At 53.7% G+C, this 27,311-nt stretch overlaps 1 protein-coding gene and 1 long non-coding RNA gene across 9 annotated transcripts in view; one reads left to right on the forward strand and one right to left on the reverse strand.

Moving 5' to 3' along the window:
* Positions 1 to 1,537: 1,537 nt before the first annotated feature.
* The window catches only part of FARS2 (phenylalanyl-tRNA synthetase 2, mitochondrial), a 304,681-nt gene continuing 278,907 nt past the window's right edge, over positions 1,538 to 27,311 (reverse strand). For 6 of the 8 annotated variants that reach the window (XM_061398944.1, XM_061398945.1, XM_061398946.1 and 3 more), the window contains one exon: positions 1,538 to 1,826. In XM_061398944.1, the coding sequence (XP_061254928.1) occupies positions 1,688 to 1,826 (139 nt within the window). In that variant the 3' untranslated portion in view covers positions 1,538 to 1,687. Of the gene's footprint in view, positions 1,827 to 14,290; positions 26,147 to 27,311 lie in introns of those variants that run through there. The other 2 variants (XM_061398938.1, XM_061398941.1) reach the window with 2 other exon arrangements.
* Positions 2,278 to 3,307, forward strand: LOC133236758 (uncharacterized). Its single transcript, XR_009733013.1, has 3 exons — positions 2,278 to 2,627; positions 2,666 to 2,733; positions 2,775 to 3,307. It is a non-coding gene; the product is annotated as an uncharacterized LOC133236758 (long non-coding RNA).

The following is a 27,311-nucleotide window of genomic DNA, read 5'->3' on the forward strand; positions in this document are numbered from 1 at the left end:
TAACCACAGTGCACGAAGCAGAGCCGTCTGTCCCCAAGTGCAGAGTGCGGTCATCTCAGGGATTACCTTTTCTCTCTTCTTTTCTCCTTCCTCACTACTCTCCTTTTTCACTCCCATGAAGACATCAGGAGCTGGGCGTCCCCTGTGCCCCTGGAGGCGGGCCCACCTTTGGCAGGAGCACCAGTACCCAGAGCAGACTGAGGGGTCGCATAAGCTCATGGGGCTGAGGTCCTGTGGAAACAACAAAGGCGGGAGCAGGAGGGGCCTGGCAACCCCGTGTGGCTGCAGGTTCCTGATCTGGGGCAGCAGGCTCAGGTGAGGCCTCCCCTGCCCGGCGTGTTCCTGGTTAAGGCCCCTCACGAGAGGGCTGACTACATCTCATCGTGTTGAGAGGAACCTTCAGGAAAGCCCTCTGTAAGACCCCCACCCCCCACCCCTGCAGCCGCCCCGAACGTCAGCCCTACCTGCCCCGACGCAGTGCCTAGCCCCAGACATCTCTGAGCTCTGGTGGTTGGCCAATGAGCAGCGGCATGTTTTCTGAGCGTTACCCCCTCAGCTGGTTTGGGGGGAGCATTTCCATGAACACCTAACTCGTTTGGGGGCTCAAAGGGATCCCAGGCTGGGTCAGGAATGCCTGCAAGCAAAGGCCCCCGGAGGAAAGATCAGCAGTCCTGTGGGGCACTGCACGCCTCCACTCCTGGGCCCTGGCCCTGGCTCGGCCAGGCTGGGGTGCAGCCTGCCCTGGATTCCCCGGAAAGTCCGTGGGAAGTGACCGCGGATAACAGGGCAAAGCGACGCTGGGCCGCGCCTCCCGCTGGAGCGCCGCCCCCACCGCCAGCTGCGCACGCGCGCTCATCAGATGTTTATCCCGGTGCCTGTGGTCCGCTATCAGCCTCCAGCATCGCGCTGGGGAGGGAATCTGATTAGGAAAAGTGGTCAGGAGTAGGGCCGGCAGACTATAGAAGCGCCGGGCATGGAAACGGGGAGATGCCAAAGCACCGCAGTCCCCCGTAAAGGTCGTCTCGGAAGCAGAGGCCGCTGGTCAGAAAACAAAAGCTCCCAGGCTTCCAGAACGGGTCCCATCAGGTCACGGGCCTTCGAGCCCTGTGGCAAAGGCTCCGTCTCCTCCCTGGGGACAAGAAACAACTCCCCCCAGGCCCTGCGGCCAAACGCTGGGCTCCAGTGAAAAGGAAATAAAATCCTGTCCGTTCCCTCCGCCTCTGAGGAGCCCAGGGTCTCCTCCGCACCCCGCGCTCCTGCCCTTTGCAGAACAGAAGGAGGGAGACGGGCTGGGAGCCGATGCAGGAAAGCTTCCGGGGTCTGCAGTCCGTCCTTCGGTGTGGCTTCACTCATTCCGGGGCAGGAAGAGGCTGTCAGGCAAGAAATCATGTCTGGTGTTTTACACTTTAGTGGACTCCAGGGACCGATTAAGCAGCTCGAGCGCCCACGGACAGAGCCTCTCTAAAAGGAGCGGAAGGGCGCTCTTGCCTCACTGTGCCTCCCCGCTTCTCCCAAATGAAAGACAAGTGTCCACAGGTTCTCGAGAGCAATGCTTTATTTTCTGAGAGTCCTGGAACCGGCCCGTTTATCGCAGGATGATGGATGCCTCAGTCCACAGACGGGATCCTTCTCTCCTTCACTCAGCAACCCTGGAGTCCCGGGAGTGCTGTGCCTGGGAAGGGGGGCCTCAAAACCTGCCCTCGACGCCCAGCTGCCGCACGGCCGCCTCCTGCACGGCCTGGTGGATGCCCCCGACCTCTCTCTGCGACAGCGTGCGCTCCATGTGGCGGTAGGTGATGCGGTAGCAGTGGCTGGTCCTGTGTGTCCTGGAGGACAGGAGAGAAAGGCGGTGAGCACGGGCAGGTGTGTAAGCGTGGGCAGGTGTGTGAGCGCAGACAGGTGTGTGAGTGTGTGAGTGTGGGCAGGTGTGTGAGCGTGGGCAGGTGTGTGAGTGTGGGCAGGTGTGTGAGTGCGGGCAGGTGTGTGAGTGTGTGAGTGCAGGCAGGTGTGTGAGTGAGTGTGGGCAGGTGTGTGAGTGTGAGAGTGCAGGCAGGTGTGAGAGTGCAGGCAGGTGTGTGAGTGCAGGCAGGTGTGAGTGTGGGCAGGTGTGTGAGTGTGTGAGTGCGGGCAGGTGTGTGAGTGTGTGAGTGCAGGCAGGTGTGTGAGTGCAGGCAGGTGTGAGTGTGGGCAGGTGTGTGAGTGTGTGAGTGTGGGCAGGTGTGTGAGTGTGAGTGCAGGCAGGTGTGTGAGTGCAGGCAGGTGTGTGAGTGTGAGTGCAGGCAGGTGTGTGAGTGTGTGAGTGCGGGCAGGTGTGTGAGTGTGAGTGCAGGCAGGTGTGTGAGTGTGTGAGTGCAGGCAGGTGTGTGAGTGCAGGCAGGTGTGTGAGTGTGAGTGCAGGCAGGTGTGTGAGTGTGAGTGCAGGCAGGTGTGTGAGTGTGTGAGTGCAGGCAGGTATGTGAGTGCACGCAGGTGTGTGAGTGTGAGTGCAGGCAGGTGTGTGAGTGCAGGCAGGTGTGTGAGTGTGAGTGCAGGCAGGTGTGTGAGTGTGGGCAGGTGTGTGAGTGCAGGCAGGTGTGTGTGTGTGTGAGTGTGGGCAGGTGTGTGAGTGTGTGAGTGCAGGCAGGTGTGTGAGTGCAGGCAGGTGTGTGAGTGTGAGTGCAGGCAGGTGTGTGAGAGTGCAGGCAGGTGTGTGTGTGAGTGTGGGCAGGTGTGTGAGTGTGTGAGTGCAGGCAGGTGTGTTAAGTACGGGCAGGTGTGAGTGTGAGTGCAGGCAGGTGTGTAAGTGCGGGCAGGTGTGTGAGTATGTGAGTGCAGGCAGGTGTGAGTGTGTGAGTGCGGGCAGGTGTGTGAGTGCAGGCAGGTGTGGGTGTATGAGTGCAGGCAGGTGTGGGTGTGTGAGGGTGGGCAGGTGTGAGTGTGGGCAGGTGTGCCACCTGAGGGAGCAGCAGGCTCTCCTGGAGACTGAGTCGGAGCTAGGGGCCCGGGGCTCCCAGGGCACTCTGACCGGCAGGCGGGTTAGGAACGTGCTGGCCACGGGCAGCACACAGGTGATGCTGCCCTCCCCATGCTGTGCAGACAAGCCACCGATCCCCGCCTGCACCAGGCGGCTGCGGGCCTCCCTCATGGCGCAGCTGGGGGATGCCGCGACGCGGATCGCAACAGCACGTCTGCAGCGCGGCAGCTGCTGACCGTCGGGCGCCCAACACCTCAGCAGGGAGGCCTGGGCACCAGCTGGCAAGCCTGGGCCTCCAGCCCCCGCACCCGCCCCAGACACATCTGTCTCTCTCCTGAAGCTAAGCCACCAAATCCCTCCTCTCCAGCCCTGGCCGAGCCAGCCCTGCCATCCCCACCGCAGGTGACAAAGCTGGAGTGACGAGTGGTCCCGGGGAGGGCCCGGGGACGTCAGCCTGGCGCCATGTGCCACGTACCCTCGGCCCAGACCCTTGAGCTGAGGGCCTCTGGGTGGCCGCTCCACACCCCCGGCAGGTGGGGACGTCAAGTCATGCGGCTGCTGGGCAGAGAGCTGGAGGAACCCGAGGGTCACACACCGACAGTCCTTCAAACACTGAAATGCTCCGTCACCCTCTGGTCGTGATGGCTCCCTGGGTACACGCTCAAGAGAAACGAAAGCGTGTGTCCACACACGAGCCGACACGTGAGTGTTCAGAGCAGCATCAGTCACGCCAGCCAAAAGTGGAAACGACCCAAGTGCCCTTCACCTGGTGGGTGGACAAACACTCTCCCTCCGTGTGGAGAGTTACGCGGCCATGACGAGAAAGGGCGTTCTGGTGCTACAGGCCAGAGGAACCCTGAACGCCCCAGGCTCTACTGCGAGGCGCCGGGCACGAAAGGCCACACCTCATCTGACTCCATCTAACGAAATGTCCAGAATAGGCAAGTCCACACGGACAGAAAGCAGATTCCTGACAGCCCCGGGCTGGGGGTGCAGCTGGGCAATGGAGTGACTGCTAAGGGCGTCCAGGTATCTGTTGAGGGTAATGCGATGTCTGGAGTGAGATGGTGGTGAATATTATAAAAACCGCTAAGCTGAACACTTTAAATGGGTGTATGATGTCTGAATCACATCTCAATAAAGCTGTCCTACCAGAAGCAGAGAGTCGCCCTGTGGGCCATGGGTGGACCTGTGCCGATGCCGTGTGCTCCTGGTGGGCTGCACCTCTGCTCTTCTGGTGCCCAGAGCAGTGTCTGGCATACAGCAGGTGCTGCATAAAAGCTGCTGAACGAACTCCCGTACAATCACCGGCCCCTGGGGCGGCCGTCTGCGTTCAGGCCTCGTGGGGGTGGGCCAGCCTCGCCCTGCCCGCTGGGTCTCCCTGCCCGTGTTCTCCTCCTTCCTCCCACCCCTGCCTCTAACGGTGACGGAGGCGATGCCGTCAGCATCCCGAGGGGACGGCAGAGGGGAGGGAGGGTCAACATGGGGCGCCCCAAGCTCTCGGCCCACAGGTGCCTCGTCTCCACTGTGCCTCCTGGTTCGCGGAAGCAAAGCCTTTGTGGAGCCCTCCGGGGACCCCAGGCCATGGCGCCTGATGCAGAGGCTGTGTGCGGGCTGCAGGAGGCTCCCGGGCAGGCCTCACAGTGGGCTGGAGGGGCCAGGCCTGAACTGCCCGGGTCCCCGAGCAGTCGCGTCCCGGCAGAGGTGGAGCCCAGCTGGGCCCTGCTGGACGGCCTCCTGCGGCCGCTGGGGGCTCCTGGGTCCAGGGTTCTGAGACACGGAGGGCTCTAGGGGAGGGTCAGTTAGTTAAGGAGGAGAAAAAGGGCAGAGAAACCACGGGCTGCAAACATTTACTAGAATAGGCATGGCGACGGGGCCTGGGCCCAGGCTGTCAGCAGATGGGGCCCCAGCAAGGTCGGAAGACAGTCTCCTGCAGGGAGGTGGGTCCCCAAGGCCTGCGTGGGGCCCATCTTCCTCCTCCCTCCCCGACCACACAGGCCCCACAAGCCTGGAGGCCTCGAGCCAGTGCCTCGTTTCCAGGCTACGACGCACATCCTGACTCCCAGCGTCTCTTCCATCGATGGGGCAACAGTGCAGACTCCGAAGACCTTTCCCGGCCACAGAGGAGACATGGGCAGAAGGCGCCGGGGCCTGGAAACTCTCAAGATTCACGAGTGCGAGATTGAAGTGTCCTCATGACATTGTTATTACACTTTTCCAGGGGTTCACGCAGGTCTCTGTCTCTCAGCTGAAACGTAGACTCACCAGGCTGAGATTTTCCACCAGAGACAAGTGGGAAAAGTTTTATCTCCTTGCTCCTGAGTGCTTCTGAGAAGGCCCCTGTAAGGATTCTTGGGCTTCAAACAGCTTTTATAAAACACTGTAAGGAGCTGGGTGTAATGAATCATGAACATATGGATTAATTTTAAAAATGGAGAGAAAGAGTATTTGGCAGAATAGTTGGCGATAATTCAGTAGATTCAACTGAAAACCAACCAGGTCTGCCTCTTGCTGCCGTCGCTGGTGAGATGGAGAGAGGAGCGCCTTTTGTCTGCTTCCTAGAGACTTGTATTTGGAGCTTTCAGACGGAGCACGCACCTGGTCCTCCTTTTACTGGCGGGGAAACCTGGGCCTTGTCTGAGTGCAGGACCGAATCTCCCACCCCCGGGGAGTGGCCCAGCCATGAAGACCACGGAGCTGAAGGGTCTGCACGGCTCAGCATGGAGCAGGTGAGAAGATGGAGTCCCCAGACGGGAGGGACGCCTGGAAGGGCCAGCCCCAAAGGTCTGGATAGGGCCTCTCTGATTCTTCTGCATCCTCTTAATGTGGCCTCTTTCAGCCCAAAAGCTTCCGAGTCGGGTACACAGATACCATGTGACCAAGTACCCAGACTACCACTCGAGCCAGGGACACAGAGCTGCCACGTGAGCCGGGTACACAGAGCTGCCACATGACCTGGGTACACAGAGCTGCCATGTGAACCAGGGACACAGAGCTGCCACGCGAGCCAGGGACACAGAGGTGCCACATGACCTGGGTACACAGAGCTGCCACGCGAGCCAGGTACACAGAGCTACCACGCGACCCGGTACACAGAGCTGCCATGTGTACCGCACTCTGGGTGCACACCCCAGAGAACAGAGGCTCCCAGAGAACAAACCAGTGGCTACCAGAGGGGAGGAGGTGGGGGAGGGCAAAACAGAGAAGGGGGATGAAAGGGAGCAGACTGCTGGACATAAAATAAATAAACGATGAGGCTGGAACCTACAGTACAGGGAAAACAGCCAATATTTTATAATCAGTTTGTATGGAGTACGATTTACAAGAAACACTGAATTGCTGTGATGTACAGCCGAAACTAACGGCAGGTTGTAAACCAACAATCTGTCAGTGGGAAGAAGGTACCGTGAGGCTCACTGCTGCTCCCCAGCTCCTTCCGTTCTCGGTGGTGCGCTGGACGCCACCCAGAATGCGTCACCGCATGCGCAGGGCTGCTCCCAGAGGCGACGAGCTGTCCCGGGGCAGGTGCGGTTCTCAGAGTAAGAGGCAGTGCGACCCCAGACTCACTCCTGGCTCAAGTGATGCTGAAGCCCAGCCTCACGGCCACGCAGCAGACCCCTTGCCCCACCAGGAGGCTCAGGAGAGGGAACAGTGCGGTGGGAAGGGGATCAGGGAGGGGTCGGGGCATGAGGCATAGAGAACCCGGACCTGCAGCTGGAGCCCTGCCTCACTCCCTCCCTCACCCTCTGCGTCCGTGGGATGCGGCTCCCAGTCTGCAGTGTGACAGTGACACATGCCTCCTGGGCTGGTCTGCTAGTGTGGGACCCACAAATGCTGATGAGACCCCGACGGCCCCAGGCGGTCTGCCCCACCCCCCAACTCGTGCTGCTGATGGGGAGAGAAGGGGTGGGGAGGGAATAGGGCATGAACACCCCAGGGGCCTGGCTGGGAAGGCTGGTGAGGAGTGGGCTGGCAATCAGGGAGAGATAAGAATTACTGCTTGGAACTGGACATGATTTAAATGAGTGCTCCGCACACTAAGCAAACCACAGCCCCCTCCCCCTCTCCGACCTTCGCTATATTAAAAAAGCCAAAGGGGAGAGGAGAAATGAAATCCTGGTCACAAGACCTCGGGTCCAGGGACTGTGTGCCTGGCTCCTAATGAACTGCTCTGGGCTTTCTGGGGACAGAGGTTTCGTGGGTTTAATGCAAGAAAGCACCCGGGCCCCAGGCCTGGCCATGAGACCTCCCGGGGGCGGGCTGGACCGAGCGATGGCTGGCTCACCCCGGCTCTGCATCCCAGGCGACACTGTGGGAGTCCCGGGGGAACAAGCCGGCCGGGCTGAACCTCTGCTGAGCCCGCATGGGTGAAGGGAAAGGGGCGCCTACCTGAGGGCTTCAGGGAAGGGCAGAGCTGGGGTGCAGCCACTCTGGGGGCACTGGTGGTGGAAGCCAGGGGCAGTAGCTGGCGTCGCAGGGGCGGGTGAGGGCTGGGCAGGCCGCCGAGGGAGACGTCCTGCAGGAGGCGGGTCTTGGGTCGGAGCAGACCCCTGGGCCGTCCTGGGCCGTCCACCGTGTCGGCCACCCTCCCCATGTCACACGTTTGAGTGGCGTTCACGTCTCAGGCTCAGACGGTCTCGGGCCTGCCACTCCCAGGGGCCACTGTGAGTGCAGCCCCGTGTTCGCAGGTGGACACCACTGCCTCACGCAGCCTCTGCAGCGGCAATTTCTGCTCACAGGGATTTCTGTTCCTTGGAGTCATTCACCAGAAACCAGCCAGATGGTTCTTCTGACAGTCACTGCCTGGGGAACGAAACTCCACTCCAGGCCCCGACGGAGCGGGGAGGAGCTGGGAGAGAGGCTTGCTTCCACAGCGGTCCCCAACCCGGGCCCCAGCACCCCCGGCTCCCCGCATGCCGGCAGCTGAAGAGGTCCTCAGAGACGCAGGCTTTGCCGGCAAGGCGAGCTGCTTCACATCAGATACTTGTCAAGCCCTCAGGGAGGCGTCAGCTCCCCCCACTCCCCGCCTACTTTATTCTCAAGGATCCTGGAAATTTCCCTGCATCTTCTGGGGGCGGGGGGGAGAGGGTGTCTCATGCCACTAGGTCAGGAGGAGGAGACTCTGCCCTGGCCTTCTGGGGTGGGGGCCAGAGTTCTCAGTCTCCACTGCACATTCTGATGAAAGCAACTGCTCTGGGGAAGTTTCCTAAAAGCCTCTCTCATGGGGAGGCAGACAGAGGCAGCTCGGCCCAGCCCTACCGCTTCCCTGGTCTGGGTCTCGGGCCAGCTCCTCATCATTGACCCAGGCTCTCACTCTAAGATGCAGATCACAGGCTCATGCGGTTTCTGAAGGACCAAACGACGATAATACACGTCACGTGTTCCGTACAGTTCAGGCTATAGCCGACAACTGGTCTTATTATTCGTGTGCCCAAAGATTCTGCAGCCTCAGCTGGGGCCACAGAGAAAGGCCGCAAAGACCTTGGACAAGGTCACCTGAGCTGCAGTCCCCACACCTGCACAAACGGGTCCTAAGAAGACACGTGCTACAACCTGGGGGGAGCTGGGAGGCATTGTGGTCGGTGAAATGGGGCAGACGCAGAAGGTCAGAGGTTACACAGCTCTGCTCCCACGAGGTCCCAAGAGCAGCCAGACTCACAGAGACGGAGGAGACAGTGGTGGTCGCAGGGTCTGAGGGAGGGGACGGAGGCTCAGTGTTCAAGGCGGGCAGGGTTCCACTGAGGAAAGGAGGTGGATGGTGGTGACGGGGGAAAATGAGGACGTTCAGGAGGCGGGCGGTGGTGACGGCCGCACCGGAGCATGACGGTATCAGTGCCAGGGAAGATTGGCGGGGGGGATAAACTTCACGTTCTGCGGATTTCAGCACCACAAACATTTCCTTTTGGAGGAGAGTTGGCCCAAACCACCTAGTTGGCTATTGCTAGAAATGGAAATTGGGAATTCAAATTTATACTAAAAACAGAGAAATTGAAAACAATGATGAAAACCCCCACCAGGCCCCTGCTCAGCAGGGGCAGGACCGTCCTAAGAGAATGGTGTGCTTGGCTTCCGCCTGCCCAGACGGCTCAGCTTCTTGGCGTCACTAACTTAGCAACCAGGCTGCCCTGCCTTTCACACAAGTGGTTTCGAAGCTCACCATGCTGTCACAGGGTTTACCACATTTGAAAAATTCTTTGCGACATTTCCATTGTCTTCCAAGCCGCCCTCCTACATCTCTAACAAACTTGAAGTAACGTCTCATGTGGCACAGATTTCCAAAGCTCCGTGGTCGTCCTTTGTGGGGAAGATTTGGAAGAGGTTTTCTTTTCCTCCCTGGCTGCGTCTGCCCGGCCCAAGTCGACACAGCTAACTTTAACTCCAGGTTGGTACATGGTGGCTTCCTGAACGAGCTGGCATCCCAGTGGATGAGCTGGGTCACAAAACACAAGATTTTTGGTAGGTGACGTGCTACATTTTCAACTCAGTCAGTTGACCTGCAATGATGTATTCTGCGTTGAGGCAGAAACTGCAGGAGATACAGAATGGGGAATAGCTTTGCTTCATCAACACATCACGCGGTGGCTGTTGATACATCAACACTCACGCAGTGGCCGTTCTGTGCATGACACAGTGGCAGGCGAGGGGAAGAGGCACCCCAAAACAAGACATACAAGGTGGGAGATTACCACCTGTGTCGGGGCTGAGACGTGGGTGTGTGGCGTGGCCCCCCCAGGCACGGCTGTTACGCTGAGTGTTGGACGCAACCACAGGCTGTAGGTGACTTCGGGCTGAGAAAAGACTGGCGGGGAGATGCACTTACACCTCGATCTTCAGCATGAGTAGCGTCTGGCAGGTGAAGGGCAGGGACCCTGTTCTAGGTGGTGAAGGACACACGTGTTACTGGTGGGGGTGTTCATTATGTCTCCTCTTTTAACAAAGGATGCTGAGTGTATGCTCCAGGTATAAGAGGTCCAATGGGGAGCTGTCCGGAGGCTGCCTGATCTGCAGGGAGATGGCTTTAAAACTCTGGCTAAGAAGCTTCAGGGCTTCCCTTGTGGCTCAGATGGGAAAGGGTCTGCTTGCAATGCAGGAGACATGGGTTCGATCCCTGGGTTGGGAAGATCTCCTGGAGAAGGAAATGGCAACCCACTCCGGTATTCTTGCTTGGAGAATCCCGTGGACGGAGGAGCCTAGCGGGCCACAGTCCACGGGGTCGCAGAGAGGCGCACACGGCTGGGCAACTAAACAGCAGCAAAGAAGCCTGAGCTGGAAGCAGAGTTCAGGGCTGGGCGCCTAAGGAAGCACGTGGAAGGCAGGGGGGCCTGCTCCTGGCAGCTTCGCTGCAGCTAGAGGTTGTTAAACTAGCTTCTACAGCCCCCAACAATGGAGGGTTCCAGAGGTATAACGCTATACAAAAACCATGTCACTGTCTGAATTAAGAGCCACCCAACCAAGGAGTGTGTGGTGGAGCTGCCCGTGAGTGTGCATGTCGTACAGCTTTCATTCTTTAATGAGGCCTGGAGGAAATGGGCTGACTATGTTGAAAGACTCGGTGACTAGTTAGTTACAAAGGAAGCACATGTTAGTAAAGAGAAATGTATACATATGTCCATGACTTATGTTTATTTCGCAAATGCTTTTGAGAAGAGACCCTCTGGGTCTAATAGTCGCGTCATCCCTCGACAAACAGTGAGAGGCTGAGGGCGAGAGTAGCCAAACAGGGCCTCGGCTGGGAGGACAAGCTTCCTCTGGACATAGACTCTAGGCTGGAATATGGCAGGGAGAGCTGATTAAACACGCATCATCCGAACAACGTGTTTCATGGGATTACGGGCTCCAGCATCAGGGCCGTGGCGACTTTGTGGTCCAGGGTGGAGTGCTCGCTGCAGACCCTGGTGATGATCGCTTCGGGGGCAGCCCACCCAGGAACCCACTGCACAGGCTGAGCGGGACCTTGCCCCACGGCGAACTGGCGAGGGCTCCCTGGCTCTCCTCACTGGCCCTGTGCTCACCCCAGCCCTTCTCCCCAACGACAGCCCTGCTGACCCGACAGCTCACTGTCAGCAGCAAAGCAGTCTGGTGATCTTGGTGGGGACCCCAGGACCAGAGGTGGTCAGAGTGACAAAGGGGTTGCGGGGGAGTGCCTGTAACGTTCAGCACCTCTGCCTGGGAGGTCAGACATCTGTCTGTCTCTCCGCGCCACTCATTCATTCACTCTCTCATTCGGTCAACAAATGAAACGAACATCCACCACGTGGCGTGTGTTCTGTTGGACACTCAAAATGACCACCGCAGACGTCTACTCCCCTGAGAAGCTGGTAGGAGGAAACACGCTGACACAAGCTTGTCCCAGACGCTTGTATGACTTAGGTATGGAAACAAATTTTAAATTCCAAATATTGACAAGACTGACGAAAGCTCTGGGCCTTGGCATCACATACCTCTTAAAAAACTGAAGACACTTTGTCAATAGTAACAGTAGCAGCGATAAGGAAAGTTGGCAATTATAAAGCTATGCAGCTTCTAGAACCTCACACCCACATGACATCACTCAGTGGCTGTGACCACAGGGCAGTCCTGAGAGGTGGACACTGTCGCCTCTGCTTGCAGAGCAGGGCCAGGCCTGCAGAGACAGTGTGAGGGGGTGGGGCCAAGGCTGGAACCCCACTCCCTCCCCCTGCATTAAACTCGGCTCATCACCCCTCCCAGATGCACTCTGCCGGGCTGTTGATGTCCACAGTCACCGCCGGCTGCTTTTCAAAAGGGATATCCCACTAATAGATGAACCACAGGATGCCTTCTGAAACGTGACTAGGACTTTATCACAAAAAGGAAAAAATTGATTTGTTAGTAAATATTATACAGTGGAGAAAGCATAGAAGTACGAAGAAAAGAAAGGGCAAAAGAAAAGAAAAACACTGAAGGAAAGAAGGGCCTATTGAGCATAAAGTGCTGGCCCTTGAATATTTCATTCCATCTTTGCCCTGCATAACAAATATGGATTAAAAAAAAAAAAAGCCAGAATGAGGGAAAACATAAGGTTGATGAAGGCAAAGTCAGACCTGGAAACCATGGAACACAGATATGCAGGTGGTGAGCTGAATGAAGATGTAAATCTGGTTTAGAACTCACAGCCACAGTGGAAGAAGCCTGATCAGTCCCAAGGTCCTCACTGCCCGAGGGGAGAAGAGATTGTAGGGGTTCGGAGAAGGAAATCCACCCCAGAGAAAAGCCTAGGTGGGCTCCATACACGCAGCTTCAGCTGAGTAATCATTAGGATTTCTGGGTGACTTAGCCTGCCCTGCTGCAATCTCTCCTTTAATTCTTATCGCAGTCCCATCATAATGGGGATTTCTGCCCCCCGCCCCCCTATTTTGCAGATGAGAAAACTACAGCTCAGAGAGGTTCCACGTGTCCTCCCAGATCACGCAGGTCGCAGGCAACAGTGGCGGGATTCCAGCTGCCTCCAAAGCTGTGCTTTTAGTCCTGGTTTGTTGCCTGACTTAGTGGCCAGGGTCTCAACCATGTTGCTCTTTCAAGGCAGCCGTGGGTTTCACAAGCCTATTCCCTTGATGAAACTTCAGAGAATAGCTCTAAAATGTACTTCCAAGAAAAAGGAATTTTGTCTGGGGCCAGGGAGGTGGGTCCGCTGAAGTGCACAGCATTTTTTTGGTGGTCTGGCCATCTCTGTTTTGTACATAAATCTATTGACCTCTCCAGCTCTCAATAAAACCAAAGTAATGCTGTTTGCTCCCAACTAGTCCCTCAGTTAGGAAAAATGGAAGTCATGTGAACAAAGCATGGTCAGCAACTTGGAAGAAAGTACTAATAAAGTAAAAGTCAGAGTCAATAAACCATATCAAAATATAATTGAGTTGTGGCTGTCCATTTTCAAACTCAAGAGGGAAAAAATGTTCCTTTCTTGATATTTTCTTACTTCAAAAAAAGAGAAAAAAAAGACATTGAGCTTACATTTCTGGTGTACAGGAGAAAAACATACTCCATTTTCTAAGCTGAATTCTGCTCCTTATAAACGTTTAGGTGAGATTCAGTAAGACTGCTCAGGAGTCAATTTCAAAGGCAAAGTGTCAAAAGACACCTCCTTCGTGGGCTTGAGGTCCAATCTGACACTGCCATGCCTTGACGGAAGTACCGTGTGGGCCAGCAGCTTCCAGCTCCCTTACTTCATGCTGAGTTTCTTACTGGGCAAGGGACTGAGTGTTGGGCACTCAGCTGGGCTGTGCTTTGGACAGATTGCTAGAGCAGGTGATCAGAGAGTTAAGTCTGTCCCTTTCTCCCCCACAATCTGTTCCATGTACGACAATTAGCTCAGAATAAGATAGTACTGAGCCAAGAGGAGTCCAGGATGATGGTGAAACATGATCAACTGAAGATCCTACTGCAACATACTCCTAGATTTGCAAATAACACTTGAAAACATTGATAGCTGAGTAGATTATGAAAGCAAGGGGAATCTCCAAGTGAAAAAAAACAAAAACAAACAAACAAAAAAACCCGTAATAATATGTGTCTAGAACTTGTGCTGCCCAGAGGAGGGAGCAGAATCAGCTACTGTAACCCAGAGTTCAGATTTTAATGTCTACCTGAGAACAAGAGTTGGAGGCTTTGGTCCACATGAAGCAAGAAACTGGACTTGAAATTCCCACACAAAGCTGAAGGGCTGCATCCCTGACACGAGAGTAGGCTAGGAAATGCTGCAGATCTTCAAGCTGAGACGTCAGCGCAAAACTGGTCCTGGGATGATGCTGCCCGTAGAGTCCCTAGACTGCTTGGCAGAGGACAGTGCAGAACAGCTCTGGAGGAAACGGGGGCCTCGAGGGGTCACTTCAGGAAAGGCCCCAGTGAACATAATCTCAGTTGGAAAACACAGAGCACATGAGGAGACAGCCCAGAACATGCCAGTCACCAGGCAAAATGCAGAAGAATCAGTATCCTGAGAATTCCAAACACAAGAACAATCCAAAAAGTGTTTCTAGTGATTAAAAGTTAAACATTTAAAAATACTTAAAGGCATACAAGATATGAAAGAACATTATAAATGATAGCAGATCTGAAAAAAACCAATAGGTTAACAGAAAATGTATAGAAATAAAAATATAGTTATAACTTTAAAATGAGTGGAAGGGCTAAACAATAGACTAGATACAACTGAATACAGAATTAAAAAAACAGGAAGACAGACGTGTGGAACTATTTAGAACACAGTACGGAGAAGGCAATGGCACCCCACTCCAGTACTCTTGCCTGGAAAATCCCATGGACGGAGGAGCCTGGTGGGCTGCCGCCTATGGAGTCGCACAGAGTCGGACACGACTGAAGCGACTTAGCAACAGCAGCAACGGTAGGGAAGTACAGAGGCTTCCCTGGTGGCTTAGACGGTAAAGAATCTGCCTGCAATGTGGGAGACCTGGGTTCGATCCCTGGGTTGGGAAGATCCCCTGGAGAAGGGCATAGCAACCCACTCCAGGATTCGTGCCTGGAGAATCCCATGGACAGAGGATCCTGGTGGCTGGAGTGCATGGGGCCACAAACAGTTGGGCACGACTGAGCGACTAAGCACAGCACAACAGGGAGGTAAGTACAGAAATGAAAACCCTGGAGGATGTAAGAAAACTCAGATGAATACGAGTCCCAGAAGAAGAACAGAGGACACCTGAGAAGATCATGGCTGGGGGATTTCCAGAAATAATGAACTCCTCAGACTCAGGAAGCACAGTAAGTTCTGAACGGGATTTTAAAAAACTCTGCCCTAAGCACATGGTAATGCAACTGCAGAACAATTAAGACCAAGAGATGCCCTTCATAGCAACTAGAGGGGAAAAGGAGAAAACTTGCAAAGGAGCAGTTAAAGACACATGAGACTTCTCAGTGGCTCCAAAGAAGTCAGGAGGCGACGGAATAATATCGACAAAATGTGGACCTATACAGTTACACTCAGCTAAGCTGTTATTCTGGAATAATGGCAAAATAAAAACATTTTCAAAGTGAGACAAAATGACAAGAGTTACCACTCAACACCGGCAATGAAAGCCCTATGAATGGTATCGTTCAGGAGGAAAACCAGACTCAAAAAGAAGTGAGCAGCAATCATAGGATGGATGGCTTAGATCACAGAGGAGTGAAAAGCAGGCTCTCTCTCCAGCAGAACTGCTGACAGGGGCTGGTCTCAGAGGGCCCACTTTTCCAGGGGCGGCCTCCATCTGGGATGCTGTTCCAGATGCCCTCAGTTGGGGTAAATAACTCAGGAAAGCTGACTTTCTGTTTTGGTTGTTACCATCAGTTCCGGGCTTCCCACAGAAACTTACCACTCACGAAGCACGTGGTGAGTCAGGCCAGCAGAGGCACTGAGAGACCTGCTCTCATTCTGGCAAGTTCCTGACTCTCTGAGCCTAGCGTTCGACACCGTTAAATGGGGCTAATAAAACACGGGCTTCCCAGGTGGGTCAGTGGTTTAAAAAAAAAAAATCTGTCTGCCAGTGTAGGAGACGCCAGAGACCCAGGTTCCATCCCTGGGTTGGGAAGATCCCTTGGAGGAGGAAATGGCCACCCACTCCAGTATTCCTGCCTGGAGAATCCCACGCACAGAGGAGCCTGGGGGGCTGCAGTCCACAGAGGCGCAAAGAGTCGGACATGACTGGGCAACTGAGAACCTAACACAAATAGACTTATGAGATAAGATCACAACGTAATGCCTGGTACAAAATGCATACTCAATAAAAGATAGCATTGACTATAGTTAGTATTAGCATTATAAGCCTTGGTAATTAATTTGTTTAATGAGCAGGGCATACATCTATTTAGGTTAATAAAAAGTTATGTGTCCCCTGATTTATTTAAAAAGAAAAAAAAACAAGCAAGAGCATTGACATTAGTTGTAATGTACTGGGCGCCAGGCGCTCAGCTGCGTCCGTTCACCCTCGCGCCGTCTCGGCCCGTGAGCACCCCCGCCGGCCCACAGCTGAGCAGCCTCTCCATCAGCACCTCCGGGGCGTGGGTTCAGTCTGGACCACCCACTCATATCCAAACTGTAGGGAAGAGGCTGCTGGGTCTCTCTCTGAAACACTGTGGCGACTGTGCTCGACTTGGAAGACATATCCCGGTTGGTTCTGTTTTTTAAAAACCACTCTCTGCGGTTACTTCGGGGCACAGGAAAAATCAAAACACGGCAGAGACAAGTGCCAGGTGTGTGGCGCCCTTTTCGGCAGACGGGACGCAGCCATGAAATTCTCGTGCACATTAACACGGGGAGGCGGCGCCCAGGTTACAGATGGCCGAGCGCCGTGGCCGATCGCTTCACGGTTCACTAAAATAGGCTCATTCACTCGGCCTGCCGGTGTGGACCAGGTCTGTTCCAACAACAAAAACAGCAACTCACGAAACGCAGGCAAGTGTCCATCAGAAGAGCTGCAGAGAGATCTCGCGTCCGTGGACAGATGCGGGCAGCGCTCTGAGCTGGGACGGAGGCCCCAGTGTAATCCTGGGCCCCTGGCACAACACCAGAGGGAGCCCCCTTCTTCCCCCTCAAGAGAGGCCCCCCCAAAGCTGAGCCCCTCTGGCCACCTGCTTTTTCCAGTGTTTGTGGGAGTGGCCGATTCATAACGTTTTCACGCCTGCGTTTTCTGTCTCCTTCTCTCTGGCCCGCCTCCTGTCCCCGAATCAAAACAGAAGGGAATTTAGGGTGCTGAGGGTCTCACCAAGGAGACCCTGAGAGCTCAGGATCATGTACTGAGTCTGGGAGCCCAAGGGGCTGTATGGCTCCCCACCTCACTGCCATGCCAGCTGGGGAAGAGTCTGTAGGGACCTGGCGGGGGCTACAGGTGTAGGCCCGTAGAGGGGTGTCAGGAGACCCGGGACCCCAAAGCATAGCCCTTCCCTAAATCCCCAGGTAACCTCAAGCAGGCACCTTCTTGTCTCTGGGCCTCAGTTCCTGCCCAGAACCTCTGGCTGTTCTAATCATGAGTGTCCCAGGGCATTCCGTGTCAACCTCCGGCGAAGGACAGAGAAAAGCAGGGACCCCGGGCCAAGCTGGCTTCTAACCCACCAGGACCCCCAGTGCCCCGCGCTGGTGCACGCACTCTGGCCACAGTAATCGCTGGTGACGAGTGGGCAGACCCTGGGCTGGGCGATGCGGCTGGGGGAGGCGTCTGCAGCCAGACTCGACTACAGCCGCTCTGAGGAAGGAGCTGCAAAGCTGCTAATTGGATTCGGCAAGTTGCTGAATCACTGTCGGGCGAGATCAAGTCTCTCTGTGGAGACAGGAGGCCCGGCCTGTCAGCGGCTGAGAACGTCTCCTTTGTGATGAACAAAGGACAGGGGTGTGCAGAGTGGCGCCTGGGAGGAGCTCTCACGGTTTATGAGGAGCAATTAAAATCTAGCAGGCCACAGTTAGAAAGCACCCACCACAACCTCATTTTGCCATTTGTCTTTTAATTAAATACACCCTGGGACTTAGCTTTAGTGCAGAGATTTCGATGGGGATGTGGTAGAAACCACGGAGCTGGAGCCCGACGTGCTGGCTGCCATGTCTTCTTGGAGGAGGAGGGTGGGGAGAAGCAGAAGTGTTTCGTGTGAGTCGCAGCCCGCCCCCTCCCGGGACCTCTGCACAGCAGAGCAGAGGAATCAGGCGAGCCTGACCCTTCACGAAACCACCTCCTCCCAGATAGGAGTGTGTGTGCGCGCGTGTGTGTGTGCGCGCGTCCGTGCGCATGTGCATGCATGCGCACTCCGTCATGTCTGACTCTTTGCAACCCCATGGACTGTAGCCCACCAGGCTCCTCTGTCCATGGGATTCTCCAGGAAAGAATACTGGGGTGGGTTGCCATGCCCTCCTCCAGGGGATGTTCCCAACCCAGGGATGGAACCTGCGTGTCCAACATCTCTTGCATTGGCAGGTGGGTTCTTTACCACTAGCGCCACTTGGGAAGCCCATTTCTAGTAACGGTCATCTCTTAAATGATCTTGTCTTCCTTCCAGGCAGGAAGAAGATGTCACCAAGAAGCCCCTCCATCAGCAAGGTGCCCATCAGCAAGCCCACAGCCCACCAGGGCTCACAGAATCCCTGCCTTTCTCTTCCATCCTTCTTCCCGTCTAAGGCTAAGCCCAGCATGGCGATGGCTGTTCCCTTGCCTTCAAAGTCCAGGGACCTTCCCTCTATGTGCCCCATTCACAAATTCCTACTCATTCCTCAGGTTTCTGCTTGGAAGCTCCTCCCTTGAGAGGCTCTCCCTGGCATCCCTGTGCTGGTGGGTTGTGACACCCATCACTTGTTTGTGCACGCCCCCCCCAATGCCCCCAGAAAGCAGGATTCCTTGCCGAGTGCCCGGCCCCGGTATGATGCTTGGTCCACAGCAGCGGCTCAGCAGACACTCGCCGAATGGCAGACAGCAGACTCCCTTGGGGGGCGGACGCCTGCAGCCTCCTGACCACGCCCCAGCCTCACCAGCCAAGTCAGGCTGCTGCCTCGAGGCCAGACCCCTTCCCTGAAGACCCGGGCCTGAGTCAGTGCTGTCCTCAAAGAGCTTTGGTTTGAAAAAATTAAGAGCGCTGGGCCACCCTTCTTCCCTGGCTGGGGACTCTGAGTGGCCGGAGTTCACGACCAGGACCCAGAAAGCCGCCGTCTGGAACCGCACCAAGTGTGCATGGATGGCCGGCGGGCAGACAAGGACCCGCGCAGTCAAACAGAAACTGGATACCGTGGTGTGAAGACGAGTGCGTGTGTGCATGCGTGTGCATGCGTGTGCGTGTGTGTTTCCTCCGTGGTGCCATTGTCTCTGTTGCAAGCGTGGGCCTGACTTCTAGAAGAAAGCCTGCTCGGCTCTGGGCTGCCCTCCGCAGTGAAACAGACAACTGCCTGCTGGCTGCCTGGGAGTTTAAACAGCAAATATTACAGATTACATAGTAATGAAAATAATGAAAGCACTCATCAGAGCTGAAAGACATTTCTTTTTTTTTGTCTTTTTAAACTGAAAACTAAGTAAGGGTTAACGTCTGAACCGGAGACACACATCCTGACAGATCCGCTCCTAATTGCAGGGCAGGCCAGCTGGAGCCTGGGCCACATCACAGGCTTCAGGGCTCCTTTCAAGGGTGAGCTGCTCCCAGGGTTCCCCTCTGACTCCACCACACAGGGTCACAGAGGGCTCCCTTTGGTATAAAAGACCCCTTGATTTATTTCTTTTCTTACGGCGGCAATGGACATTCTGTGCTTTCTTCAAACAGGTCTTTTTATTCCACTGTCTTTGAGAAAAGCTAATAAAGAATCAATTACAAGAGATACACACAAATAGAAACTGGTATTTATCTAGGCGGGATGTCTGCTGAAAAGTAAAAGAGACCATTAAACCACAGGCACACACAGTGAAGCATGTCTACGTAAGATCTCCTGCCGCAGACGTGAGCACGTCCGCTCTCAAAGGAAAGGCTCGTCCCTTCCCGACGGAAGGGAAAAGGGCGCAGGGCGAGGCTGGCGGGGGAGCAGTCATCTCACGGCCCCGAGAGCCCTGGACCCGCTCCTAACTTAGGATTTCCAGGAAATCGCTGGGGAGGCCATTTTTTCCCCTAAGAATTTGGCATCACATGAGCTAGAATGTAGAACAGGGCTAATAATAACTTCATCATCACTGTTGCCTTGATTCAGAACTTTGTTTTATTATTTTTTTTAACGGCTCTGTTCTAAGATACCATCTTGTGGGTCTATTTGCGGGTGTTAATTGTGGCATAAATGTTACAGATCATGACATAAACACCACTGATTTTCCTGAAGAGTGCCAGACGCTGCAGATGGAGGTAACGGAGTGACTAGGCCGGGGAGAATGACCAAGATCACCATGACCAGTTCTTTGTCACCAGCGCTTGAAGGCAAAAGGAGAAGGCGGCGGCAGAGGATGAGACGGTTGGATGGCATCACGGACACAACGGACATGATCCTGAGCCAACTCTGGGAGAGAGTGAAGGACAGAGGAGCCTGGCATGCTGCAGTCCATGGGGTTGCAGAAAGTCAGACACGATTTAGTGACTGAACACCATCACCACCACCAATGTTTAATGACCAGATCCAGATAGGTCCCGACTGGGATGGTCTCCTTACGACTATTGATCATACTGTGCATCTGTGTGGTCCACACTTATCTGCACGTGTGTTGATTTAGCAATAAAAAGGTAAAGTGTTTTCACGTGCTGCCCACCGAGAGGGTTCTGTGCAGAAACCACAGCACCTGCCTGGAACTCCTGGGGCCACCTCTGGAGGAGTCACTGAGTGCCCACGCTGAGCACAGCATGGAAATGGAGAGGTTCCTCTCGCCCCTGGAAAAGGGAGCATCTTTCCAGCAGAAAGCCCATCGGGAGGTGGGAGCAGATGGGGACCCCTGGGAAGGAGAGGAGGCTTAGGACTCAGACAGAACCGGGTTTGCATCCGAGTTCTGCCACTTCGTGGCCATGTGCCCTGGTGAAGCTACTTAAGCCCCCAAAGCCTGTGCGTCTCACCTGTTGACAGAGACTCTAAGAGCGGCTCTCGCAGAGCATGGTTGTCATGTTGACTCAGTGCCATACGGGTCCAGCCTGCCAGCACAGGGCTGGCCGTGGGGACCACAGTCCCCAGGGCAAAGGGACTCAGAGCACACAGCAAGTGCGGGGGTCAGGCTGCCCTGGTAAGAGTGGGGCGGGCCAGAGGGCTGGCCTTAGCCAGTCTGGTTCCTCTGCCTCCTGCTCAGCACTGCTCTTCCCTCAGCCCCAGGCTGCGGTCCCCAGGCCAGGAAAGCATCGTCTGGGGTGTCCCTCAGGAGTGTCCCTTCAGATGCCTTCCACCCTCCCCTGCAGGTCACGGGCCCCAGGTGGGTCACTGCCCACGTGAAGCCACTCCCTGTCACTGTCGGTGCCGGGAGCTAACTGGTCAGAAGGAAGAGATGAAACGGCCGTCAGCAGCTGAGAGTGGCCGGCTGGGCTCAGCGCCCAGACGTAAGCGTGGCAGGATGGCGAGGAGAGATGCGCGCGTACACAGGACGCTCCCAGCAGGGATCAGCCCTCGAGGAACGGAATTCACTATTGCTGGCAGTGGCCTACATGACAGATATTTATTAAATGCTTCTTGATAAACACATTGGTTTTTCACTTCCTCAAAGGAGAGGGAGACAGCCGGCTTCAGGCTCAGCATGATTTCAGAAGCCGCTTTCCCAGCCTCTGCTCACCCCCTCTTCCAGCTCCTCCAGACCGCGGCACCTACCAACGATGACCCCGACCCAAACTCCCGAACTCGGAAGCAACCTCAGCGCAGCAAGGGTGAGCTTTCGGCCACGGCATCAGAAACACAGTTTTGTTCTGAGTGAGGTTTGTCACTGATCAAATGGTCCCATGAAACTTTGACAGGGTCATCAGACAGCATGGCTTTCACCTTCCAATATTCAAGCTGTTTGTACAGTGGCGAAGAGACAACAGAACCAGGGGCCGTCGCCTTTCAGCCACCGTAGGAAAGCTGATGCGTGAGCTCGGGCCCATCTGCTGCCCCCCAGGCCTGTGGTCAGCGTCCCCCACAGGGGCCGTCGCTGGGGGCTTGGGCGTCGGGGTTGGGATGGATGGAAGGAGGCCTCCACGGTTCCCTGTGTGGCAGAGCAGTTTGCAGGGTGATCGCCACTAATCAGACGGTCCCGTCAAGAGAGCTTCAGAGATGAGCGACAGGGAGGTTCGAGGGCACACAAGTGGCTATTGGGCAAGACGCTGGATCGCTGAGGAACTGCCCTCGGGTTCCCAAGAGGCTGCAGTGTAGCTGGGAGTGTCTGCAGGGCTCAGACGACTAGACCCGGCCGAGAGGGCGGCGAACTCGGGATTCCACTCGTATCTCGAGTCACATACCGTGTTCCCGCCCCGGAATCTAACACACACCCCCAGCCTGGGCACACACAGACACACGCACACCTGCAGGCACCTCACGGGACATCAGGCACAAGCGTGATTCCTCTTTATGGCTCTGGGACCCATCTCTCCGCGGGATCTGAGCTTCTCTCCCCATCTCCTTCACGGACCGTGATGCTTTTGTTTCAAGAAACCTTTGTAGGACAGGACACTTACCTGTTTACAATACTATTCCCAGATCCCTTTTCCTGGTTTTCAGTACCCTCAAACACATTTTCTTCTTTGCAGACACTTAAAAAGTGAGAGGCAAGCAGGGAAGAGGAAGTGGTGAAGGTTACAGAGGGTAAGAAGAGGCACTCAACCAGCTGAACAAGGCTGGACACAAAACAAAACAACCAAAGGAAAATTCTGCCAGATGAAAACCAAGAGGAAACTTTGTACTGACCAAAAAAAAAAAAAATTTTCCAACTCTTCCAAAGGCTTCCACCAGCAAAGTTCAGTGAACTTCACGCTTAGATGGTTAGGCATACAATGAGAACAAGTGAAATGTACTAAATAAAAATCAACCTGCCACAGTTTTTGAGAACTGCCATCTCTTTTCCCCACTCGGCCCTTAGAATAAGTGACTTGGTTCTTCATTAGAAGCTATGTTTAGAACCAAAGGGATGAGACATCTGGGGAGGCGTCAATGCAGGAAGAAGGGACAAAGTCAGAGATGGGTGATGATTAAAGACCATACTGCGGGGGGTGAACAGCTGTGCTACCAGGGTCCGTGGGAAAGGAGCCAGTCGCTCCATGAGCATCTTGTAACAGATCCCAGGAGGAGATTCAGGGTTTGGCAGACCTGGAGTTCCAGGCACACTTTGGGGAAAAGCTCACTCCGACGGACCCCTTCATCTTAGAACTGGAAGAGGCGGGGTTGTCTTTCCCAAGGCTGTATGGACACAGAAACTTCAGAGGAACAAGACGGCAACCAAGGCTGAGTTTAGAAACGGACAGAGAGGAGACGTTCCGGGCACCTGGGGACCCGGAGGTCCCTGCGACCAGAGAGAGGTCAGTCCTCAAGGTTGCTGTCCGGGAGGCGAAGGGCAAGGGAGGGAGGGAGTAGGGGCCCCAGGGATGCCGCTGGGCGGTGTCAAAGCCTCAAGGCTTCACCTGTACGATGAGGTGAGTACTCTGTACAGCTGTTGAGAGGATAAACACAGTTGGAAGTGGCTGAGCCAGAAGTTAGGATTCTTGGGTGTTTACTTTTTTGATTTGTGCACAGATCTCAAGGCCATCATGCTGAGTGAGAAGAGCCAATCGCGAAAGGTCATATGCTGCGTGATTCCATTCCTGTAATATTCTTAAAATGACAAAATTATAGAGATGAAAAGTGGCAGCAATATAGAGATGAGTGGTGGCAAGGGGCAGGGTGGTGGGTGGGGAGGGTGTGACTAGAAAGAGGACACAGGCGAGCGGGTTTTCACGACGGCATCACTCGGCAGGAGAGCGGGCAGTGCTCACACCGGTCTGCACACACATCACACGTGTGCACACACACCGTACCCTCTGCTCAGCTCCTCAGGGGGCCATCGTATAGTCGTCTTTCAACAGAATAAAGGCATGTGCAGCACCCTGGATGGGCCTAGAGGTTATCATTCTAAGAGCAGTGAGTCAGGCCAAGATAGACACCATACGATATCGCGTACAGGTAGACTCGAAACTACGACACAGATGAACTTACCCATGACACAGAAACAGCTCCACAGACATGAGAACAGACTTGTGGCTGCCAGTGGCGAGGGGGTGGGGATGGACAGACTGGGACATTGGGACGAGCAGATGCGAATTGTATACAGGCTGATAAGCAAGAAGGTCCTTCTGTGGAGCACAGGGAACTAAATTCCATATCCTACGATAAACCATGGTGGAAAACTATGAAAAAGTATATATTTATATATATATACATATATATATATATAGGTGGGTGTGTGTGTGTGTACAACTGAATCACTTTGTTATACAGCAGAAACAACATTGTAAGTCAATTATATTTCAATAAAAAATAAATTACAGTGATCTTTCCAACAACCACAGAGCCCTAACTTCCTCAACGTTGGAGATTCCTGAGCTAGAGGTGAGGGTTCTCGCCCGCGTCTTATCGCTCTCTTTTTCGGTGAGGCCATCTTTCACTGCATCTAAATCTGGGCACCAGAGTGCTTAAAACCACACTGAGCTAGTGCAGAGACAGAACCAGAAGCCGCACAGCCCGCCCTGCTTCCCAGTGTGTTAGACTCTGATGGCTCAAGGTTGCCTGGGTTGTCGATGGTCCCCCTGAGCAGGGCAGAAGAATGGAGATACATGTCGGCGTCACACACTGTCCCCGCAGGCCTCGGGGCTGATGCCCTGAGACTTCGCACCGAGGGCCAGCTCACCTGCGGCCATGGCTGACGGCTGCTCTCAGTGCCCACGCCACACTTGCTGCTCAATGTTAGAACGTGACCCCTAGGTCTCACAAGACTGTGTTGCATATTCTAGAGGATGAGAACAGAAAACAAAAGGCAAAACAACTGCACAACACTCTGATGAAAGTTTTATACTTTTAGGAGTCTTGAAACTTGAAGTTTTTTTTTTTTCTAAATGCAGGGACCTGTGATGAGTATTTTGAATTTAACTGTTGGAAAGGAATCTGTGACTAGCTTCGTGACTTGTAAGTAACTCTTCTTGCTGTTACCATATGGTGTTTCCTTTAATAAAAACATTTTGCAGAAATAATGATAAAAAAAATCACTTTAAGCTTTTAAAAAAGTTAGATGTTTCTGGCAATAAAAACATTCCTTGTGATTATGTAGATAACTTTGTATCTGATAAACAGGAAAGATTCTGTTCTCCTCTCACTTTACTTCTAAGTAAAAATGATGTGTTTCTCTGTGTCATTCATTCTGAGACAATTTCTGAACATCTTATTCATCGAGCTCTCTCTAGATTTCAGGAATGTACATTCGAGGATCCTGTTCTGCTCACGTAGGATCTCATTTCCTTTGACTTTTCGCAACAGAACAACATACTCTGTATCTGCAGAGCTAGCAGCCACAACTGTGTCAGTTCTGATGAGTTCAGCGTCATGCTGCACGAAAAGCTGACCTAGCTTCAAGGCATTCAACATTTCCAGAGGCCCAAGGCAAGGGGACAAACCTAGACAGTGTATTATAAAGCACAGACATCACTTTGCCAACAAACGTCTATATATGGTCAAAGCTATGGTCTTTCCAGTAGTCATGTGCAGGTGTGAGAGCTGGGCCATAGAGAAGGCTGAGTGCCAAAGGACTGATGCTTTTGAACTGTGGTGCTAGAGAAGACTCTTGAGAGTTCCTTGGACTGTAAGGAAATCAAACCAGCCCATCCTAAAGGAAGTCAATCCTGAATATTCATTGGAAGGACTGATGCTGAAGCTCCAATACTTTGGCCACCTGATGTGAAAAGCTGACACTGGAAAAGACCCTGATCCTGGGAAAGATTGAGGGCAGGAGGAGAAGGGGCGACAGAGGATGAGATGGTTGGATGGCATCACTGACTCAATGGATGCGCATTTGAGCAAACTCCGGGAGACGGTGAAGGACAGGGAGGCCTGGCGTGCTGCAGTCCGTGGGGTCACAAAGAGTCAGACACGACTGAGGGACTGAACAGCAACCAAGGCCAAAGGAGCAGTCAAGGAAGCCGAGGGGCAGGACCCCTTTTCCTTCTGCCCCACCAGCCTTAACAAGTTACAGTCACAAGGTGGCTGCTCCGCCCCAGGCCTCATTGCAGACAGAGGGAGGTAAAAGGCCGCAGGGACATACTGGGCAAAAAGCCTTCTGGAAACCGTATCCAGAACCTTCTGCTTATTGTTATTGGTCAGAACTGGGTTGCATGGTCACTGCTAGGCCAAGAATGAGAGAGCTGCGGATGGGGGTCAGGACAGCCAAGCAGTGTCACTCCCCACTTGCACTACCACAGAAAGGGTGGGGAGTTGTCTTCCTTCCTGTAGGATCTTATTTCTGAAGTGTGTTCTATTTCTTGCTTCCTCCATGGCCTTCTAGAATCCCTGGGAGAATGCTTCTCAGTGCATATATAAGAGGCTCTGGTTGCTCAAGTTTCCTTATAAGAAGCTAGTGAATATGTGATCTTCCTTCACAAGAGCTTGATTGTGTTGCTAATGAGTGGTAGCTAGGAGGTTTGATTTCATTTCCTTACATTAATTCACAAGGCAAAGTGAAAGTAGAGTGGGCTTAAATCAATGTCTTCACCCCGAGTCATGGGGCTTAGTGTGGAGTGAGGGAAGAAACAGCCCACGTACCAACGGGAATCCTACAGACAGGAACGAGAAGAGAGAGACAGAGCACACATTACTGTATTTATACATCACAGAAATCCAGCAGTGGATTGCTTTGCTGTGCATTTTACCATCACTATTTTTTTTGCCTCCTCTTACACTTTAATAAGGAATCAGACATAAATCCTAGGTCTTCCTAAGAATGCCTGGTGCCTGTTTTGACAAGGTTCATATACAAGAAACATAAGTTTTTCCCTACCATGGACTTCATTATTAATTTTACTCATTACGGTCCATGAAAAATCAAATGCCCAAGTGGCTGAGCATGAGGTGGGCAGATACGCTCTCCTTATACCAGAAAATCTGTAAGAAGCAAGAGAAATGGTTAGGTATGCCTACGTGCACTACCCGCTTTATTGAAACTTGAACCTGAGTTGTTGCCTCCTGACAGATCTGTACACTGTGTGGATGTAGCTGCAAACCTACCCTACCTGGAACCTGACCGAAGTTCCCTGACCAATCACAGGTGATACCGAAGTTCCCTGACCAATCACAGGTGATACCCAAGTTCCCTGACCAATCACAGGTGATACCCAAGTTCCCTGACCAATCACAGGTGATACCCAAGTTCCCTGACCAATCACAGGTGATACCCAAGTTCCCTGACCAATCACAGGTGATACCCAAGTTCCCTGACCAATCACAGGTGATACCCAAGTTCCCTGACCAATCACAGGTGATACCTGGGCGGCAACAGACTCACACACAGATCTCCATCTTTCTGCACTAACCATCATTCTCAGACAACACTCCCCTCTGGACTGAATGACGGAGATTCTAGCAGCTTTGACAGCTTGAAATGAATAAGAGCTGAATTCATGCTGCTTTATAATTAAGGATCTGTGCTCATCTCTGTCACAAATATCCAAGGGTTTGTTTGCTCTTGTTGTTTAGTTGCTAAGTCACGTCTGACTCTTTGCGACCCCATGGACGTGCAGCCTGCCAGGCTCCTCTGTCCATGGGATTTCCCAGGCAAGAATACTGGAGTGTGTTACCATTTTATACAGTAAACAAATAAACCTTGAGGCTAAATTGACAATATGTTTCTAGCTTTTGTTTCAACACAATTATTATCAGTTGGGCTTTCTGCATTTTAGTATAATCCATCAATTATAAAATCCACAGGTCCAGCTGATGAGT

Source organism: Bos javanicus, chromosome 23 (genome assembly GCF_032452875.1).
Source record: "Bos javanicus breed banteng chromosome 23, ARS-OSU_banteng_1.0, whole genome shotgun sequence".
Lineage (NCBI taxonomy): Eukaryota > Metazoa > Chordata > Mammalia > Artiodactyla > Bovidae > Bos > Bos javanicus.